A 23755-nucleotide genomic window follows, 5' to 3' on the forward strand; every position below is an offset into this window, starting at 1 on the left:
TTAAGAAAGGACTTGTGTCGTTAAAGTTTTACGGAAAATTAACTAAGCAACAGAGAAATAAACCAGTTTTATTTAAGAAAGGACTTGTGTCGTTAAAGTTTTACGGAAAATTAACTAAGCAACAGAGACGTAACACTAGTTTTATTTAAGAAAGGACTTGTATCACTGAAGTTTCTCGGGAAGAATTTCTACGGGAAATTAACAAACGAACAGAGACGTAACAATATATTAGATAAGTACATAATTATATTTTACGGTAAAATTTGAATTAGAGAATAGTAAATATATTGCTTTTTCACAACTTGCAAATAAGGATTTTGGGTAGAATCTGTGATGTTCGGACTTTGCTGCATGTAATTTTATTCCAGTAATATAATCAGTAAACAGATGACCTTGATCAATGTACACGACGGTTACAAAAATAATCCGCAAACTTTGTCCTCGTGCTGTGCGAGTGTTGTTGCTTGTTTTTTTCTTTCTTTTTTTAAGCCAATGCTTGCACTACTTTATAATATATGTGATAATCAGCACAGAAATATGCAACCTGCTTTGTGCTTCACTGGCAGTTTGTGTCTACGATTTTAAGCCATTTATGTTGTGTGCTATATACTTTTATTTCAGATTCGGGAGCAACTGCATGTATCTGTTTATATTTGTGCTTTCGATATAAGCGTTTGGCATATCGTGACATGATGTTAGTGATAAAATTAAATGTCAGAAAATGACATAGTTACATTTGAAAAAGAAAAGTAGCCCACAGAAATCATAAATTTGTGGCTTGAGATATGTTATATTTTTTCTAGTTTAAATTTGCAACTAACTAATTGACTAAAGCAACAACAGAAAAGTTCATGTTCAATATTATGTTTTTTGTGTATATTTATATCTTATGCAATGCCCCCAGTGGCACAGCGGTATGTCTGCGGACTTACAATGCTAGAAACCGGGTTTCCATACCCGTGGTGAGCAGAGCACAGATAGCCCTTGTAGGTAGCTTTGTGCATAATTAAACAAACAAACATCTTATGCAAATAATTCAGCATACTTGATTCTTAATGAATGTAAAACCAAATTTGCATATTTCTATATCGGGGATATTGTAATTTCTACACGGACAGTTAATTGCATATAAAATTATCATTTTCGTCTGGAGAACACACGAGGTTGGCACTAGTGACTTTCTCTGACGTTAAGTTAAGCCGCCATGAGTCAGCATTTAACGCACAGCTAGGAGACATTACAGTATGTTCATCTCACTGAAAAATCTAATTTTTGACAAGGTTTGTTCACAGAATAATTCAATCTTCCGTATTCACGCATGCTTATTTTTGCGTGACGTTCAGTGAGTTTTGTATGATGGTTGACAATCAAATGACATGATATATTTTCCTATCATGTGTTCAAAGATGTTCTGGAACATACCACGAGTTCCCTGTATCTGCTTTACGAAGACTAGTTCATAGGACATATTCAGTCGTTGCTCCAAGTAAACACTTATTTTCGTACTGATAATTATACTGTTTATTTTATAGTACGAATGTTGTAAGACTACTTCTAGGTTAAAATTCTGTTCAAGTTAGCGCAGTTTTAACGGCATGCTTTCAACCTTTTTCTCAGGCAACTTTTGTTGAAACAAGACATTGCAAAAGTCAAACGTGTGCAGCATATGTATGGAATAATATTTGTGTAATTATAGGTTAACACTGGGCATGACTATGTAATAGACTTCACAAAGTATAAGTACATATGTTGGCGTACCATGAGAGAGAATCAATAACTAAACGAAAGTGGTTGTCAGAGAGAGAGAGTTGTGGAATGTAGGAGAAGTTTTTAGTGGACAAAGGACTTTTGGTGATGCCGCGAAGGCCTATAAGTTTTATCTTGCTGATGTTGTTTTTGAAGTTAAGCACAAAGCTACACAATGGGCTATCTGTGCTCTGCCCACCACGGGTATCGAAACCCGAATTCTATCGTTGTAAGTCCGCAGGTATACCGCTGTGCTACGGGGGGGGGCTATCTTGCTGAAAGTTAAGAGACTCTGGAAGTAGAAATGCCGATTCTGGTGAACCCAGAATGATCAACAGAGCTCTTCTCCTGAGTATTGGTCAAGATGTCTCTGTAGATGTTTTGTCTTTACAGCCACAAATCCCCTTTCACAATAGAAAGCAAATATTACTTCTGACATTCAAACATACAACTAATGAATATTTGGTCTACTTGTTTAAATGTTTCAAGCAGATCACTTCTCGAAATAGTTGGATTCAAGAATAGGTGATGAAATGCCTGATGGACAATATAAAATTTAATCATGCACTTGAAAGAGTAGAAACTTAGTAACTGGGATACACTCTTGGTTGGGTTGTGCTGATTTTTCAACCTAGTAGAGAATCAAGCTATCCAATGGGTCAAATTCAGTGCACAAAAGAAAGGTCTTATGGAGATCTTGATCATGATCACTTTTGCAGATTATCTGCATTTTACACACAGGAAGGCCCATTTTTCTATAGTGTCTGTTTACTTGTACATATATTCTCGTAAATAAGTTCAAAAAAGGGATTACCAAGCAGAATGATGTGTCAGAGATGTCTACACCCTAATGTAGGTATTATCTATTGTGACTGGGTTTGGGATAGTATCTTTGAACAGGTGACAAGAAGCCCATAACAGCTACTACAGCTAATTGCCCAAACTATATAATCAAATTTTGCAGTCCATTACTAATGCATAAGCTGAACAGTGCACAGACCAGCTTAGAGAACCTGAAGAAATTTACTTAACTCATCAGCTGCACTGGATACCAATGTGTAAGCAAGGCCTCTCATAATGGTTGTATTGCAGCAAATACCACTGATGCCTCTCTCTGGATGTGAATGAAAGTGCCTGCTTTGGTTGTGGGCTGAAAGGCCACTATTGTGTAAACTAACAATATCTTGTTGCACAACAAGATAGGTAAAACATTCAGTTCTACTCAACTTCTCAATAGTTGGATAAGAGACATAAAAGTTATGGATTCCGTCAACTGATCTTCAGAAAACGAATGTAGCCCAGGTATGGTTTGATCACTGATTTGTGGAAATGCAATTGACTCTTCAAAAGGTTTGATGGTTATTCTACCTTTTTCATGGCTAGAATTTCTTACTATGTGCCAATAAAAGTCCAAATACATGATGAAAAGTTCCTGGTTGATACAAAAGCTGCTAGAGCACTAATTGACTTCATAATCCATTGATACATACTTCATCCTGTCAAATTATGATCAGCTAGATATGAACAGAGAGACATATTTCTAGGTATTGTCACTATCAAAACAAAGGTGGTTGTCTCAGATCATGGTTCTTATATTGGGATCTTGAGAATAGGCCACTATAGAAAGTTTTCATAGAAAACCACACAATAATTGTCAGATAGAGCTAAAGAACAGTGAATTGCACGAGTGTATATTGAAGAGTACTTCACAGTACCTAGAATATATAAATGATATTCTGTGGTTCACAATAACCAAAGTCTAGGTTAGTGCTATTGCTTGATCCTGTAGTGATGGAATCAGTGCACGAAATGTGTTATTCCTTGTTTAAAAAGCAGACTGCACGTTCTCAAACAGTTACCTGTTTATGTATTGATGCAGTTCCTGTGTTTGCTCTACAATTATGTATACTCTGCTTTTCAGCATCCCACTAGAATTGTCATAGGCACAGTTAACAAAGTAGAGGTAGCTGTAAATATAGGATTGCTTTTGTCATGTTGCACATAAAAGCAAACGCACAACTGCCAAGACATCTGAGAATCTTAGTTAATGTTTGCCCAAGCAGTCTGGATTGAAAACAATGTCAATGTGTATGTGGAGCCAAGGCTGTTTTGTAGAGACAACAGTAACTTACCTCCACATAGATACAGGTGATGCATATCTGATGATAAAGCAACCATTACATAGGCCTCCTTGGAGTACTTAGATATAGTAACTCTTAAAGAGTGGAAACATAGAGCTTTCATAGTGTTTGATCATTTCTAGTAGTCATTGTTAGGAAGTAGGAGAAGTATTTCAATGTTTTGTTTGAGTGTAGATGGGTGAACACAGTGACCCATACTGTTGCTTTTCCACCCCTGTAAACAGATAAAGGTTACTGTTAGTTCAGCACTATAGAATCAGTTTCCGGATACTTTCAAGCTGATTTGGATGATGAGGAAAGGCCCAAAACTGCTTTCAAGAGAACTCGAAATAGTGTGTATAAACTTTGTATCATGCAATTTGCCTTTTGTAATATACCCACCACTTTTGAGTGGCTAATAAAACTTACATTGAAACGTTGTTCTTAAAATGTGATGCACCTAATGGCCCTCATTGTTCCGAGACAGGATATGCTTCAAATTTTGCAGTCCTTCACTGATGCATAAGATGAACAGTGCATAGACCAGTTTAGAGAACCTTAACAAATTTATATAGCCAAAGGGGTGAATTTCAACAGCCAGTTGTTTTCTTAATTATATAAAGTGTTAAGTGTGGTGAAGATTCACACTTTATTACGCCATCATTCTCGTCGGTCTCGTGGTTTAGCAGAATAGGTAATACAGATTATCAAGCAGATGTTTACAAAGTTTACTAACCCTGAAATAACCATCTGGGATGATCCCTTATTATATATCATGACGGTAAATTACACAATAGAATAGAAGTAGACTGACTGCTCAACAAACCTGATCATGTTTGGCTAGAAATACAGCCCATATGGGCATTACATACGGTTTGTTCCTAGAGCAGATGTGCCACAGTGTCAGCAAGAATATATGGAGTGTTAAAGTCTGCAATAGCTTGTGCATAAAAATTTGCATATAAGCAGCCTGTAAAAGCTGTCATGCAAAATAATAGATGAAATAAGAAATCAGTAAGGAATGAAAATTCGAGCAGAGAGAATAGGTGTGGCATGGTACATATCTTAAGCACAGAAGCAAGATTCAAGCAGGACAAATCCTTATCTTATTCTTCAAGAACTCGATCACATGGCGTGCATAAACACACTGAATATGTTAACAACAAATGCCATCTTCCACTGATGAGCTTATTGTGCACAAGCTAGAAGAGGAAATGAAAGAAATACTAATGAGTTAAAAGACAGTGAGAACACTGTTTAATATTATCTTAATTCAGCTTATGAGATGGAAGTTTATGGAAATACTTATCTAGCTGTGTAAGAGGAATCAGATGATAAAACAACAATAGAGAAGTTGGGTGACACTTCTGATGGTCAACAAAAGTTCCGTCAATGACCTCTTGATTAATACAGCTGGAATCAACTCTCTGATCAAATAAAAAATAAATATCTGAAAGGATATGGAATCATTTGCTTTACAAGTTACCAAGTGGTATTTCACAATAGAATGTATACACTACATCATATTATTACCACTTGATGATTATTTACTGATTGTAAGATTAACAGGACAAAATAGTGCTGGAACCCTTACTTTCTAAGCTATAAAATGATATTTGATAATGCAATGTGTGTTTGATATCTTATGATAATTGCTCACACTATATAATCAAATAATAGTGGAATTTCTGAAGAGAAGGCAAATTATACTTGCTAGATACCCAGCTAGGATAGCTGATGTTATTAGATGGAATCCCTAAAAAAAAAGATTAAAGATTTCTAATACATCTAAAGACTTTGTGATATTTGATTTCTGAGTACATAGGTGAATTTTACAGTGAACATGTGTTGCCCGATCCTACAAGAAATTGCTTGAGATATTCTTGTGTATGTCAATACAAAAAATTAGGTAGCCTTTACAAACATGCGTGTGAGCCCTGTATATGTGACTTTTTCATGTCCAGTGAGGGAATTGTGCTCTTAATTAATCAATGCAGAATATCAATCAGGCCGTGATAAATATTAGTGTAAATGTTTTCATCTAATTCGGTTTTGTCTGTATTTATTTTTATGTGACGCTGAATGAAATGAGCAGATTGACTCTCGAGTGATTATATATAATATTGTGACACTATGGTTGCTATGGATTCTGTAGGAGTAGAAAGTCGATCTGAAACCATAAACATATGTGATAAGTGATGGTCATTTCTATGTATATTGCAGAATACGTGTATGAACATATGTGTGTATGTGTAGTGTTACACATGCAACCAGACATTACATGAAATCGTTCATGGACGTTGTATCACACAAATGAATCAATTACACAAAAGCACAACTGTCAGGCAATGAATGAATAAAAAATAATAGATTTTACCTCAATGTTAAGATATTGAAGTATGAAGTAAACTGTGACTTCTGACCTGTGAAGGATCATTGGATGGTATCTAGTGGATATTTTCATTAATGCTGACGAAAGAATATCTCCAATTTTGACACTGAAATGTTTGGCTAGTAACTGATTTTTCGATGAATACATAAAAGTAAAAGAAAAGCTCACGCTACATTTGAAGGAAAATACGGTTTTACCTGACATTTTCGGTAATGGTAGTGAAGAATGTTTTTCGATTGGATCAAATCAAAATATTTATTATCTGTGGGATATGAAATTCACTAACAGCGGTCTATGTGTCATGTTTAAAAGTAAACTTGGTGTACCCAATGTGTTATTTGGTCTTAATATAATATTTCACAATTTTACTAATTATTTCTTAACATTTATTTTTAGTACACGTTGCAGTTAGTACACACGCTAATGTGGACTGTGAATGTATGAACTAATGCAAAAATTAAAACACGTACATGCAGTATCGTTTTATACTTGCTTACACAATACTATATTTGTATAAGAACGTGATCTTGTGGAAGTAAGATGTTTGTGCTGATGAAATGTCATGGTCTAGGATGAATTGCCATGGTCTAAGATGAATTGCCATGGTCTAAAGCTATAGGCCTGCGTGGTGGCTAGACTAATTTCAGTTATTTATGGAGGAACCAGAGCTTGCAGTTTCATCCTCCTCCTTCCTTGCTCATTAGATCCAGGCTGTTTTATAACGACAGCCGGATAATGGTGGATGATTCGCGTACATGTAAGTGGTAGCTTTAATAGTAATGATACAATGGAAAGCACAGCTACATGTTGGTCAAATATAGCGCCCAGGCGAAACCTGCTGGTTCATGATGGAGCAAGTAGACATTCGGTACAGGTAAGATCCACCGTAGTACAATTACAACTGTAGAAATGGCACTTGACCAAGGCAATAGTATTTTAGTTGTAACTGGGCCATGACAGCACTCAAATCTACATTTCTAACTGAACTTCTGATAAATCAGAATCCAAGTTGGCCAAGCAGTTTGCTATCTAGATTTTTTCTAATAAGCTCAATTCTTGACTCTTCTGGTTATCCTACTCTTTGACATGATTCACCGGAAGTTTTCCATATACAAGTTCTGGTGCTTGATCGCCCTTATTTTCCTAGGAAAGATTTAGATCTTATTTGAGAAGTAACTCAAGACTCCGAGGATAGCCCCAGGAGTAACCGAGGCTAAAGAGAAATCAGTAGAGGACTCTATCCTGCTATTAGTAACGTATCACAGGCATGTTTCCTCGAAGACTGTAGATATCCTCTACGTGGAGCATGATAACCCATAGATTGGACATATTGTGTTGGACAAGCTCAACTCTCTTTAATGCTTGCATGATTCTAAAGATGTCTCTGGCTATTCAGCGAGTGCCACTATGTGAGTGTCGTATATATGTGCCATCTTCTTCTCTTTTTTTTTCGTTGTTTATTATTGTTTTATCCATCTTGTAGCTAATATTCTTACTGATTTATAACATTACTCTTTATCATCAATACTTCAATAGTTGTCATTGATTAATTTTTTGTGCAAGTGAAAATCAAACAAACATTATCCTTCTTCATTGATGGCTTAAAATATTTGTTGAATTTTCGTTAAAAGCTACTCGAAAGCTACCTGCGCCAGCTGTCCCTAATTTTGAAGTGATAGAGGGAGGGCAGCTAGTCAACAATACCCATCACCAATTTTTGGGTTACTCTTTACCAATGAATAGTAAGATTGGCCATCATATTATATCACTCCTACGGCTGAGAAGGCGAGCAGGTAGAATAGGTAGAGCACGAAAAGGTAGAATAGGTGCTTAAATAGTCATTACTTTTAGTTTTCAGTGGCTGTGCGAGATAATCATCTTAACTTTGTGTAAAGCTACTTTGTCAAAATCGTAATGGAATTGTAATAGCTTTGAAGTTCTATACCGGATTTTCATAGTCGATAAAAAATGAAATGTCAGCACAATATTGGAATTAAAAACTATTGTGCAAGTAAGTATATAATTTTTGAATTGTTTCAATTAACTATAAGTTTATCTTTATCAACATATATACTTAGATAACATAAAAAAGTTACTATGAGCTTATATGATTCATAATCCCTAAACTAATTCACGGCGATATGCTTCGATCCCGTGACCCAACAATTGTGATTCGAGCGCCTTAACCAACAGGCTATCGGCCCACGCGTAAAGCTATTCTCATTTTATCTTTCGTGCGAAAGTGTGTATATAACATTATCCTTGATTTTTGAAAACCTAAAATGGTTATTGTTGTCTTTGATGCGTGATTTTATGTGCGGTATATGTTCCTTTACCTTTGGTAACGCCACAGTAGTTGCCTTTATCTGATAATTATGATATGTTCTTGACATATACTTGAAGTATATTAAGTTGTGATAATAAGTTCACCTTTGTGAGATTAAAGTATCTTGCTGTTAGATAATTTTAATCTTGTAAGACCTACTAGGTTTTATCTTAACTTGTGGTAATATGTTCAACTTGATAAGATGAAGTGTGTCTTATTATCTTATATAGCTAAAAGAGTTTTGTATAAATGATTTTTTCTAACTATATCAAACTACGAAGTATCTCACTTACTCAATTTTACTTAAGTAAAGCTGAACAGTTGTTCTACTTCGAATTTACCTAAAAATGTCAAGTAAAACTACATGTTTGATTGTATTACTAAGATTTACAATTTTTAGACATACAAGTATATATTGTGCTGTACTAGCGAATTTTATCTTTTTATATGGTTGAGCTTATCTGTTCTATCTGTACGTTTTGTTGTGTTTCCGAGAGGTAACAGCAAGTTACAGTTGACCCACATATGGTATGTGATTTTCTTACACCTACATGTATATATAGATACACAATTGAACATTTAAAATTAAAAGTCGGCTTGAGGATAAGCTTAAGGTAAAGGAAAGTAAAAATATAGTATCCATAGTAATGTTTCTTTCCTTTTACCCTCTCCCAGTGGCACAGCAATAAGTCTGAAACTTATAATACTGAAAATCGGGTTTCGATACCCGTGGTGGGCATAACCCAGATAGCCCATCGCGTAGCTTTGTGCCTAACTACAAACAAAGCATTTTCCATTTAGTTTAAACAGGTGAATATTTTTTTGTTCGCATGATAAAAAAATCATCTTTCACATATATATGTGTATAGGTTTAACAACAGAGATTGGTTCTGAAATTTGGATAAACCTTTAGCTGCCTTGGTTACTTATTGTTATATATTAGTCCCCTTTGGTGTGACGTAAAGTTTTCTCGTGGAAGATGCTGTAGAATTATGTTCATTAAAAATATTATGTAGTTTCTGTAGAGGTTTCAGCTACGTGGAGAGCTTTGTGTAACCCCGAGGATATATTATCCTTATTTTGGCTGTTGGGAAGATCAATGGAATGAGTAACGCATGCGCTCTGGAAGAGATAACGCTGCTAAATTTTGTATATAGTCGTTATGTTCTCCAAGTCTGATTCAGGTTCTCAAGATTTCCTTCACAACTTCTGGTGAGAGCTCTCTAGATCTAAACGTCGCAGTCAGTCTTCGAGAACTTTGTGCGAAATTCAACAAACAAATCCGTGTTTTTGAACACCTGTCGGCTTTAGTTGTTTTGTTGTAAATAAAGATTAGCTTTATATTGCGTTTGGGCGATTTTTTCTAACTCAATCAGAGTCAGAAATTCAGATTTAATTTCGAATAACACTTTCAGTCGTTCCTCCTGCTATTGTAGTTACTATTCTTATCTGTAACATTAATGAAAGCACCTGAAATATCACAACAAAACATAATTCTTATATAAGGTAACAATGAGTTTGAGGATCACAAAATGGGATACAAACAAGGATGATGAAATTGTCTATGATTAAACTTGGTAATATTATCTGATATTCCCGGTTAAAAAATGTTTTTCTTGATTCCGTTTTAAAATCACGACGTACTGAAGTCAAGTGTATACCATACACAGCACTTTGCATTTATAATCAAGCTGCTTATACTATACGATTATTTAAAATTAAAGTTGCATCATGCAAGTGAACAGTAACATTTAAAAAAAAGTTATATGTGATGAATTAAAGTTCTTTTAGTCAAGTAGCATACTTAGTTAGAATCAAATTTCTCACTAATATTACTTTGCATTTTTATGTGATGAATTACAGTTCTTTTAGTCAAGTAGCATACCTAGTTAGAATCAAATTTCTCACTAATATTACTGTGCATTTTTACTCAAATACCTCGGATATAATTAAACTAATGTGTGAATTTCTTTACGCTTTCACTGTATTGGTCTAGAAGTAACATCAACAAATAAACGTTCAATACTTGTGCAAAAACATAAATGCCAGTATCCTAATTATCCAAAACTTTATTTTTTATTTGATATAACCATTTCCAGTCTTGAAGTATACATTGAATTTCGAGCAAACCTATTTGAGGCTATATGCGCTAGCTATCTCTAACTTAGCAGTGATAGACTAGAGGGAAGGCAGCTAGTCAACACCACCCACCGCCCACTCTTTTACTCTTATACCAACGAATAGTGGTATTGACGTAACATTATAACGCTCCGTGTGTATACGAACCCGCGAGTCGAGCGCCCTAACCACCAGGCTATGCTAGGTGTTTTCAAATTGTCATATTCCTCGTTTATTTCTAACTTTTTTTTCTTTACTTTCACTCATAAGTTCTAAGAATTACTAACGTAGTTTCTCCCGTTGACACTATGGTTGCTCGACCCGCTTATAGAATAAAACTAGTTTGATAGATCGCTAGTTCTTCTGCGATGACTGGAGAATAAAATAATTATAAATAAATAATCAGCGATAATAATATATACATGATATTGTGTTATTAATCCTCACTTTAAAAATCAGATCTGTAAATGAATTAAAGAAAAAATTATAATAATTTCAATTCATTTACTTTATTTAATTCATACGGCAACGGTTGTTATTCATGAAAGTTGATTCTATTGTTCTAAGTTGTATTTATAATGTTGTAAATTGTTTTTGTTAGCTAGAGGGAGATGTGGATTGTTGATGATGTAATGATCCAGAGATCTGATGAAATATCTAGAACAAGGCTTGGATCATAAATATAAGATAGTTTGTAGAGTTGATCAAGGAAATCGTTATTTCTAGATAAAGAGTTAAATCAGCCAGTGTGTTTTCGTGAAGTATTTGAATCTTTGTTTCCTATCGCACTTATTGAGTTAGTTTTTACAAGTTGATTTTGCGTTGGTTCTAGTATCGTTAGAGGTTTGGATGTTATCAATAATATAGGCTTATAACAATTTATAACAGTGTGCAAGTGTTCATGCTTGTAGATTATAGGAAGAAATAAGGCCATTCATTATAGTTTATTGAACTGGATTTTTGAATTATTTTCACCACATAATTTAAAAGAACCCATTAAGGAAAATTTAAATTTTACTTAATTTTTCTACCTATTTCCTTCACTTGTAATTGTATAATGTTGAAACTTGTTGGCCTAGCTCTGCAAATGATGTTCAAACGGAAATATCTCCCTAATGGTACAACGACTAACATAAAAATAAACTTACTTGTTAAGTTTCACAGGTAATCGATCAAGTAACTGAATCTACGCGGTAAATAACAGTGATATAAACACTTTAACAAAACTAAATACTTCACTGATTGACTGGCATTATACCAACTGAAAAACAAAACTACATAACGCTTCACTCTTAGTTTACTACTGACTGGCCCACTTATATTTATATCCGATGTCTCGCTTCTAGATATTCGTCAAATTTACTAGATTTGTTTGACGTCATCTAAAACAATCTCGTTATAGGCAACTTTAATACCATATACGCTCTAGATAACAACTAAATTGAAACATTGAAAATATAGCTTACAACAATATATCTTGACGATGTTGACGAGAATTCTCACATAGATGTAGAAATGACAGATATTTCGCATTGGTCAACGTCTACGTTTAATTTTGTTTTTCTACTAAATTTTGTGCCAAAAAGGTGCATGTATTTTTAAAATTTATTATGTAAAGTGTCAATCTTGATTTGTTTGTTTATTTTTGAATTTCAAGCAAAGCTACACGAGGACTATCTGCGCTAGCCGTCCCTAATTTAACAGTGTAAGACTGGAGGGAAGGCAGCTAGTCATCACCACCCACCGCCAACTCTCGGGCTACTCTTTGACCAACGAATAGTGGGATTGACCGTCACATTATAACGCCCCTACGACTGAAAGGGCGAGCATGTTTGGTGGGACGGGGATTCGAACCCGCGACCATCAGATTGCGAGTCGAGCGCCCTAACCACCTGGCCTATCAATCTTGAACTAATGCACAAGAAGATACTGTCAGACTGTAGGTGTATAGTCTTCAATCATATACTATTGAAAGTAACTGATATTTGGTTACTGTTACACGTTAAAGGAGTTTTTACTACTGACCAAAGCACAGGTTCTCCTTCCTCCGATTTTGGATTTCTATCGCATGACATTTGTCAGAACACAATCCAGCTAGTGCGAAACACACGTTATTTAGTTACATTATCACTTCAAGACTAGATTATTTCGTTTTAGATGATTTATAAATTTTTTAGACTATCAGTGTGTAAAAAAGAAGATATAACAATCACGATACGTTGCATGTTTTATTAAACTGCTTTTTACACTACCAGTATTATCACACTTTTCACCCTAATCATGGACTGTGTGTGTGTGCGTAACTTATTTCATTATGATACCCACGAGTAGTGTAACTTTAGTTAAGTCTCCACAATTGCCAACAAAGTGCTCAGTTAACTACACTGCAATCCATCTTTTCAGGACACAGCTACGAAATTATAATGGGATGGGTCTAAATTCTAACAATTTTAGACAATGTCACAGCCACTACTATGCCTGTCCTATCCCAGCCGGTCTGATGAGCCCTAATATTGGGGGAAGGTCCTCATCGGCACCGGATAATGTGGCTGACATATTATTACATTCTTCTTTCCTTTCACTAATAAATTCTTATAAATATTTGTACTTACAATCATGGATACTTTATATAACTATAAACTCAGATATATTTCTAATTCCTTAAAAATTACACGTACAGATTATCATAGTCTGTAGACTATACGTAGAGATGACCAAGGTACTCAATAGGCATAATACAAATACACACGCTAAAAATCAACAATGACAGAGAGCTTTACTATAAAAGATAATTGATACTCACTTTCATTTGTTTCTCTACCCAACAAGGAAAGAAACAATCGCTAAGAGACCAATCCACAAAACTGTTCATCTTTCTTCTTCTTGTTTCGATCGAGGTAACTACTTTATCACTAACGTCAGTTTAAACCTAAGTCCACTCTATGTGTTTCTGGGCAGTGCACGATGTCATCGCTTACTCGTAATAACTAGTGGTAATTTCGAAAAAAATCATAATTTTGGTGTAAACGAGGTTATCGTTACCAAACGATAGTGTTCCTTTAAAAAGCTTAAGCACATGGTGAAACAGGTATTACTAGCCAATAACAGGTGAACATTAGATGACTGTAACATGCAAAATACTAAATACTTTGTACATTATACAACTGGTGTCTTTAAGGAGCCAAACCCTATATTATGTATGAATAGAAAGAGTAAAAAAAATCAATACATTTAATATTAAATTTTATTACCCACATTTATAGAATACATTAACTTTCAGTCAGAGGAAAAAATGTCACAAAACAAGTAATAAAAAACATTTTGTAAATGTAAAACGATGTAGGGATAGCAGTGCCAACAAGAATGCAAACAAAAATATGGGGATGATCTATGTATAGCTGTATCATCCCAATATTCTTGTTTGCATTTTTTTTTTCTGGCACTGCCATCCCCACATCATTTTACATTTACAAAATGTTTTTTTACTGTTTGATTGAAAATTGATAACAAGTATTTATTTTTTTAATTCTTAAAAAGGTGCCCCAGCCCTGTATCTAGCTATGCCCCCCCCCATACCCAGTAATACATGCTTATGAAAGGTATGATTATTATAAAAAATACAACATGATCAATTCTCATTTATATAGCCTTTAGAAAATTAACTTAAGATAAATTCCACAAAATTTAATAAGTTTTCTTGCTCAATATGGCACTGATAATAACCAGAAGCAAACATGCAAGTAAATTCCCTATTTTCTTTATCTTCAGTTTCAAGTGGTACTAAAGGTTAAACACATGTACCACACACAATTAATCTCTCTAGCATTTCATATAAAATGTTATACTTTTAATATCTGTGCTTTTGGAAGTTAGTTTTATTTTCAGGTAAAATTTTAAACCTGAACCCTTATGTTAATTAAACTTGTTCCATTCCATTCTCTTAGTGTAAACATTTTATGACAACTGAAGAAGCATTTACAATGAAGTAAGTAAATTTATTTAAACCACCTCACAAACATACAGTTGCATTGTTCTTTACTACATAATTTGGGGCATAACAATTCAAGAAAAATAGACAATCTGAGCTAAGATGTAAAATTAAAATCTCAGTTTTACTCTTGATGAAAAAGATGGTTTTTGTAAATACCAATTATTAGTTCAATTAATTAAAAAAAAAGCTCAACTAAAAATAGCCCAATATACTTACTTGTCTTATTTATGAATGCTGTGTGTGTTACACATTACTTATAAAAAATACTAATCACGTTATAGTACAATCATAATACATTTTATTACACAAAAGGTAGCTAAGATTTTTATCACTTGCCATAAAAGAAAGGCTGATAAATAGTTAGAAAATATTGTGTTCTTTAAACTGAAATGTGAAGGTTTGTATCAAGACAAACAATGTTTATGGATAAAAGATTATGTTTGCAAGGTCCAAACAAGTCTTTCATTGATATTTCTTATACCTCTGTAATAAAAGTAAAAATTTCACCCATGACCATTTTCAAATTACTATTTTTTAACTCAAGACATCACCACTTGTGTATATATTTCACTTCAGGCCACTCTTATGTTTGTTTGTTGATAAGCACAAAGCTACACAATGGGCTATCTGTGTCACACCCACCAAAGGTATTGAAATCCAGATCTTACAGCATTACAAGTCTTCAGATCACTGCATGAACCAAGTAAAGTACCTGCTTGTGTTAAACTTAGATTTGGGTTTATATGCTATTTTGTCATCCCAAAAATGCAATATCATGCTTAAAACAATAATTCAAAAATTAGTATAGATATACACAGAAATTTCTCTTTGGATCAGTAAGTTTCAGGAAAAAATAACCCATGTATATAAGAGAAAATTACTTCAATAACAGTTACCTTCACAGTAGCCAAACTCAGGTTAGGTAAAAGTGGCAAAGAAAAGAAACTTAGAAATTATAAGACACTGTTTGAAACCTAATGCTTCTTATCCTCATATATCTGCATGCAAGCAATAAAGTTTTTACTAACATTTTTTTAACTATCCTTATGTTCTTTATAAATTCCTATGCTTGCCAAATATGTTTATAAAACATCAAATATTTAAATTTAACCACCACATCACCAGAGTAAGATATTAGTAACAATAATATGTAAGCAAAAAAGTAATAATAATAATTAGTTCCTTAAAATTATACTAACAAATAAAACAATGTTTTTGTTTACATTAAAGTTCATTCCATAAAGGTTTCCTCAACAAAATACACAAACAGATATATATTTTCCATTCAATTCCATAACATTCCTTGAAAAAGTTTTATTTATTAATTCTTCTACATAAAAAAAAGTACCACAGTTGAATTCATATACAATAAGAAAGTTTTTTTTATATATATATTCAGTTAACTTTCCTCTACCAGAAATTATTAAGCTATGGTTCAAAATTCCTGGAACATTTATACAATTTTCTATAATATTAATTTTAACTCAGGTAGTGACTACATATTTCAAACATATATATGAAAGACACTTATCAAATAACATTTTTTCCATTCCAAATATGTGTTGCAATAATGAAGACGCGACTAGAACAGAATACAAATACACTTCATTACATAATTTTCATATAACACAGAACCGATTCAAAGATTTGTAATGCAAAATATAAAATATTAGAAAAAATATTATGAACTGTTTTTAGATAAATATCAGAATATACATAAAAAAATAATTAGTTTGGTCCTACAATTCCAATTTCTAGAAAATTCTGTAACTTATAAGTAACATTTCATTTATCATATTTGCAAGAATTGACATCCCAGAAGACAGAGGCAAGTCTGCATCTCGAGAAGGCACAAGAAAAGGCCGCACTTCTGATACTTAATAAAAGTGATAGGCTATTTTGTGATAAAAACTTGACTGTGAATGAAACGTACATGCAGAAACTTGCAGATAACATATAAAATTGATTCAAAACATTTGTATACAGAAATATGAGCTATTTAGCGTGTATATATTTCATTAATAATGTATATTAGTATGAAGTATGTACATATTTTTATTAATATTGTGAATTACAGAAGCACACACACATTTAATATGGAGATATGAAGGGTATATGCACTTGTATTGAAAGTAGTAGTTACTGATTCTGCATTCTACATTTGTAGCTTTGAGTGGTTAACTTATTGGAAGACTTCTAAACAAATGGACCGTGTAAACTTTAAATGATCCCATTATAGCTCTGTTTAGGATTTTTTAATTCAGAAATATTGGGTGAATAGCAACATATACTGCTCTACAAATAACTAACAATAGTGTTATGTTTATTATGTGTGTTGTATTACATCCACTAGCTTAGATTCAAATATTGTATATAATTATTAAAATTGCAAAATCTATACAAATCTAAATTAGCAATGCCAGAACCTATACATGACTTCTTCATCAGCTCAAAAGGTACCTACTGTATTGATTTATCAACATACATTTCTATTCTTACACTAAACACATTTGTATTTGTCAATTCTTATACAGCATGAGTTTTATGTATGTGTACTTTATTCAAAAAGGAAATAAACAACATTTCAGTGATGAATACTATAATAAATTTTCACTCTTAATACACCTCTGTTCCATTCTTTAACTATAACTTCTAACTTCATTAATCTGAAGTAGTATACAACATAAAAAAATACTGTCATTATTTCTACTATTCTTTGTGGTTATTTCATCTCAACTCTTTCACGTTACTACAGATTTTAGGTTAATACTTGTAAAAGTCACAATAATTTAGTAATTTTTGTCAAATTTTCAATGTTTTCAGAGTGCTCTTTCAAAACATGCAACTATCTCTCTCACTTATATACTTCTGGTAAAAGATAGTGCCTTATCTCCCTTTGGGGAGGGGGGAAGTGACTTGAAAGAGTTAATTAGAAGCAAATTCCAGTCCACTGATAACAGTCAATATGGCATCTTTGTAAGCTAGAAATACTTCATTCATTAATCAAGAGTTTTTTTAAAAAATCAGTTACTCTCTGAAGCACTATATTTAGATCCTTGCATAGCTTGTTAAACCATGGCTTACAGATTCCTGCTCTAAGACATAAAATAAATTAACTTCAAGTACATTCTTCTATTGTATAAATTTACTTTAGATTTTTTGTACTAATGAAGGGATATTTCACATGTATGGAGAAACAATATTTTGTATTATATCCTACAGTCACAATTATATTCTTAAAGCTAATTATAATTAGTCCTATACTAAACACTCCCCCCTCGTGATATCCCCTCCCCATTTCAATCATACAAATTGTATTTATTAATTTACTATTTTCATAAGCTGCATCATAAGGCTGGATGTGGACAACAGCAAATAGTTTATGATATATATATATATAATCACTACTCAGTATTTTAAAGTATACATTAACTTTTCAACTATTTGTCTATCATTGAGACAGGGTATGATACAAAACTCCTCATTACACTTAAGAACTATTAGGTGAAAATCTCCAGTTACCAATCGGCCATACAGAAGGTAAACTTCACATAATATCAGTAGCAGTAAAAAATATGAAATGGCTAGGAATCAAGGAGATTCTTAGTAGTGCCCTATTGAAATGACAAGATCAAACACTTCTTATTAGCACTAATTTACACATAGTTTGCTGCCCTTTTTTTTAATTTTTAATAAATTTAGAAAATATCTTATCTGAAAAGTATACACGAGTTCATTAAATTGGCTTTATGCTCACTTATTTCTTAATATTCTTTCTTCATTTAAGAAATGTTTTTCATGAGTCATCCTTTCTTTCTAAGCTTTTCTGTCATAATTTTTTAAGTATACTTGAAAATGCTGTGCAGAAGAAGGAAGTATATTTAATTTGACACTTAGAAAAAGTAATGGTTTCTTTATCCTTTCTTGATAGAAGTTGAAAATCATACTAAATTTATTTAAATATGTGTATCACAAAACATTTATTGTACCGGGATAGTGAAATCAATTACTATATCCTAATACTTATGGCCATTTTATTGCATAAATAATTGCATTAAGAAAATCACTTGTTTCACCATAACTAAATTCTTTGCCAGGAGCTGGTTTCACATCTGCTATTATGTAATGTTTCTTGCATTATCTCAGTGATGAAGCACCATATTCCTTGACAATTACATAAACAGTAATATCCTATTTCTATTATAATTAAATTCTCAAGATCTTTAATAAAAAGATAATTTTCATATTTACTGTAAAACAGTGCATCCGTTTAAAAACCTAATTAGAATTAACCCTGAGATCATCATTCACACTCATTACTGAAGTGTTTTGTTTCTAGCCCTTGTTCTTGTTGGTATTAAACAATATTGAAATTAACCTAACAAATGTAATTTGAAAAAAATTAAAATACATTAAACTAGACTTTTCTGATCTGTGATAAACTTGAAAATAACATCTGCAAGTCCTGGATCACGACAAATATACTTGTGCCCATACCCAAGTTCTGAATTATACTTAATCATTTCAACTGGACTCAGATAAGAAGGTCTTTCTTTACGAGCACGATTAAAGAGGTTTTTACCCAGAGCAAAGGGTACCACTAGATCATCTTCTGCATGTAATATCAGCATAGGTGCAGTAATATGTCCCACTTTTTCTTCACTGTCAAAATTCGGATCTTCCTGTCGAACAGGTTCTACAAAGCAATGTTCAAAATAGGGTAAAAAGCGATGAAGGCTTGAAATTGGATGATGATATCCAACCTTCCAAAGTGAATCAAATGCCGATTCCAATACAATACCCATTGGGTTGTCATTTTCCACTGATAATCTTTCTGCCAATCTGATTGTCACCCCAGTTCCAAGAGAATGTCCCCATATAAAAATTCTAGACTTATCTACTCTTTTTTTTAACCAGTTATACATCACTTTAGCATCCTGGACAACACCTGCAATGGTTGGATCTATAAGAGTGGAGTCTCCATAACCACGATAATCAAAGACAACAACATGTGCATCAACTTTACTTTCAGACATAACTCGATACAATTCAACTCTATGCGAGCCACCTCGTGAACCTGAGTTACCATGAAGATATAATATTACTGGCCTTTGATCATCAAACTCTTTTTCCCAATTAAAGCTTTCCTTTTGACAACCATCCCATCTACTCTTAGGAAGAATGTGCCACACACCAAGATTTATACCAGGTTCTGATTCAATGTAAAAATTTCTGGCACATGTCAGACCAAATTTTTCTGGTACTGTCAGGTTCAGAAAAGGTGGCCAACTGATATAGGTGAGAAATATTATGTGACCTCGTAACCAAGGTGAAGAAATAAACCACAATGGTAACACAACATACAAGATAAAACCAAAAGAGCATAATACAATAATAACTTTTTTCAGTGACTTCTTCTTATAAGACTTGGATTGTTCCTCTTGCTTAAGTTTGGATTTACTAAGTTCCTCTAAGTTGTCTGTGTTCAAGTTATTCTTTTCACCAATTCTCTTACGCAACATTTTTTCTTCACTATCACACCTTTGAAAAAAAACAAGACTTTGTACAATCACTATTACACTTTCATACATTATTACCTAGCTCTAAGTCATATTCTGAAAAATTATCTTATTAGACAAAGTTTCTCTAATAAAAAGTATATGTAATATTATTATTATTATTACTATTGTTTGTATAAGTTAACTGTCTAATAGGTATTTGTCTGAAACTGTGCAAAATGTTATCCTGAGCCACAAGTTAGCAATACGCAAGCACATACGCACAAAAAACACTGAAAATGGATGTATTTAATTAACTATTGTACAGAATGGAATTAAATGTACATTGATCTTATGCGAGACTGTACAACTTTTATAAGCATTAAGATTAAAGATTAAACAGCAAGAGAGATCTTACACATATCATAACAATGGAAAGCAGCACCAGTTAGATTCAAATATAGAATATGATGATGACAAAACCTTGTCGAAACATTGTACATTTGCTGTTATGTTAAACTTATATTAAAGTTTTTCTTCATTACCCATTCAAGCCGTCTCCAACCATTACATATAGAATTACATCTAGTGCTGCTGTGAAAATGTCTATCTTTGTGCCTAAAAATCCTGTAACGAGTTTCTTGTTTGAACCATGTTATTTTTTACCTTTTATATGGTTCACCAGTCACCCCTATATCCCCAAACATAGTTGTCCCACCACCAACTTTTTCACACAGGATATAGTTATACACATGACATTCACAATAATTAAGTCACATTTTCCTCCTCCTCACACACATTTTAGTCCGAAATTCTACCTACTTCCACAAACTTAGCCTATCTGGATGTTTTAATCATACATAAAATATTTCTGTAAGTAACAATATAAGATAATTCTGACCAATGTGTTTCATCTGAATTTATCTTATTCAAAGTCATTACATACAATAGCTGTGGGGCTGTTATTAATTGTTAACAGTAGTTACATGTGCATGTATGATCTATGATTAAGATACATCACTTATACAAGTACACATATATGTATATATTCTTAACACCTATTTGCCATTTTAGTCAGCTGATAATTCTGAAATATTTTCATAATCTTAAATTTGAAAATTATCCTCTGGAACTATACACAAAATATTATGAACATTGGCATCTGCAGGGGGCGGCAAAAGGGGGCACTGAAAATTAGTTTATTTCTTCCTTAACCTACAGGCTATTATCATTTGTACACAGTTGTACTTGTAGGCCTAGAAAAATAATTTTACAAAGCATTTTCTCTTTCAATAGAAGTTTACTCATTAATTTTATTATTACTAGCATACAGATAAACTTTTAAAATTCCATGGCAAACCAACTGAGTAACTGAATATATGTGATAACTAATACTGATCCAAATACTTAACTGAATGACTAGCACTCTACCCACTAAAAACTGACTGGCTTGCTATTAACTGCTTACTTGTATTTATAACTGACGTTCCCATCTAAACCTTAGTCAAATTTACTAGATCTTAACCTCATGCATCCTCCAGCTAAGAGATAAATTAAGAAATTGAAAATATAGTTTACAAAAATAATGTCTGTAATAAATGACAAAAAGCAATGGAAAAAACCTGTTCAGATTATTTAGATCACGCTTTATCAGCTTATGCAAGAATGGAATGTACAACAAAACACCACCAGAAAAAATGACAAACTAGGAAGCCAAGTTGAATAAATGTTCTTAGATGCACAACAGCCACCAAGAAAGAAGTGCATTTATAATTTTATATGTTCTTATTTTGAAAAACAACAACATTTTTTCATCCACATGTACATTCTACGTATGTCATTTTGTCACCACAAGAAGAGTGATATATGTATATTACATACATACCAATATTTGACTGTTCAAATGAACTACCATTAATCATTTTCAAAATTAGAGAATAAGAATGATATTACTAACTATTTATGTTATCAGAAGAAACTTTTTTAAATTTTTGGAAAGATTAATAAAGTGATGTTACATCTAATAAAGTATATACTGTTTCAATAGAAAGCCAAAGCTACATGCTATTGCTACTAAATCTAATGCTAGTTAACTTAAGTTAAAGCAAGATAAGGAAGCTAATCAGTAATGCTTCAAAGAGCTTGAACTGTTGAAATAAAAAACAACATCAATGATTTGTAATATTTTATATTGAATTTAAAGATTACGCAAAGTGTGTAATATTTCTTATTGCTTATTTAATCAATTATGTGGCAATTTATTTCAGATTCAAGTTAGAGTTCAGGCCTACGGTTGTACATAACTAGTTATACTTGTGCTTAGTAATAGTAGTGAGTAATAGGGCTGATAGAGATAGTACAAGGACTAGAGCGACGTAAGAAATAACTTGCGGTTAGCATTAATTTGTTACTAACAGTAACACTAATTTAAACAAATTTTTAAATGTTCAATGTCAATTACATTTTTCTTAAGTCAAAGTTAAAGCTAAACTTTATTACTATTATTTAAAATTATTTATTGATTCAAAATAATGCACACTAAAGCCTTAGCAAAACATAAACAATAAAATACTTACTAAGTTACTAGTATTACTACAGTTTTTGTTTTCGTAAATAACGTCGTTAAGCTATTCGCTGCTATTTAACAACCACTGGTGAATGACCTACACTCTTAACTGCTTTCGAAAGACATATCTTTAAGTAAACGAACAAATCAGAAAGATCAGCTGACTTTGTTTACTTATATTAGTTCACTTCATGTACACCTTCGAACCACCATTGATAGCATATTGAATATAAATCTGCAAGATATAAACTTCAAAAGAAACTAATGATACAAAGAAAACTGACTCATTTAACGTAAAATCTATTTTCTTATTTTATTAAATCAATAGCTATTCTCAGACTCAAGATGCGAAATACATTGATTCACAAATTTAAATAACAAACTTATAAATACAATTTTTTGTTAAAACCTTGAATCCAATAGTTACATAAATAAATATAATTTTGAACTCATTTTTGGGGAGCTATAAAATTCGTATGACGAATATTCAGAACAATTTCCTCAATTTCAGTCACTTATTTTCAAAAGAATTTTCATATGAATGAAAATGTTTAAATTAAATAGTTATTTTTCAGAATTAGACTTTTAGCTTTAAATCAACAAATTATAATCACAAATCCCTTTAGTAAACAAATAATAATGTTTTTCAAAAATGAACGTTCTTCAATACTCCTGTATAATGAACCTAAAACACCTCATATTTTATGTTATTGCCTTTTTATTGTATTCGGATTTATGTCGCCGTCCCTAACTTAATTATAACTCATGATCAGAGGGCAGGCAATCAGTCAGTATCACTCTATTACCCATACTAAGGGATAAATTGTCACCTTTTTAATGCAACCATATCTTAAACCCACGAGGAACATTTTGTGATATTACATGAGTTCGAACCTGACTCGTCTGCTACAAAATTCAGAGTTATGCTATAGTCCACACCCGAACCATTCTCTGCCCTTATTAGTGCAAAAGATGAACAAAACGAAAGTTTTTATGTA

At 32.7% G+C, this 23755-nt stretch overlaps 1 protein-coding gene across 1 annotated transcript; it reads right to left on the bottom strand.

Moving 5' to 3' along the window:
• Window positions 1-14159: 14159 nt before the first annotated feature.
• On the bottom strand, window positions 14160-22975 carry LOC106457087 (monoacylglycerol lipase ABHD12-like). The gene is made up of 2 exons (XM_022382901.1): window positions 22768-22975; window positions 14160-20234 (listed from the first exon to the last, which is right to left on the bottom strand). The coding sequence occupies exon 2, from the start codon at window positions 20213-20215 to the stop codon at window positions 19106-19108; it is 1110 nt and encodes a 369-aa protein (XP_022238609.1). The 5' UTR covers window positions 20216-20234; window positions 22768-22975; the 3' UTR covers window positions 14160-19105.
• Window positions 22976-23755: the final 780 nt, after the last annotated feature.

The sequence above is a fragment of the Limulus polyphemus genome, unplaced genomic scaffold (assembly GCF_000517525.1).
Source record: "Limulus polyphemus unplaced genomic scaffold, Limulus_polyphemus-2.1.2 Scaffold290, whole genome shotgun sequence".
NCBI classification, from domain to species: Eukaryota; Metazoa; Arthropoda; class Merostomata; order Xiphosura; family Limulidae; genus Limulus; species Limulus polyphemus.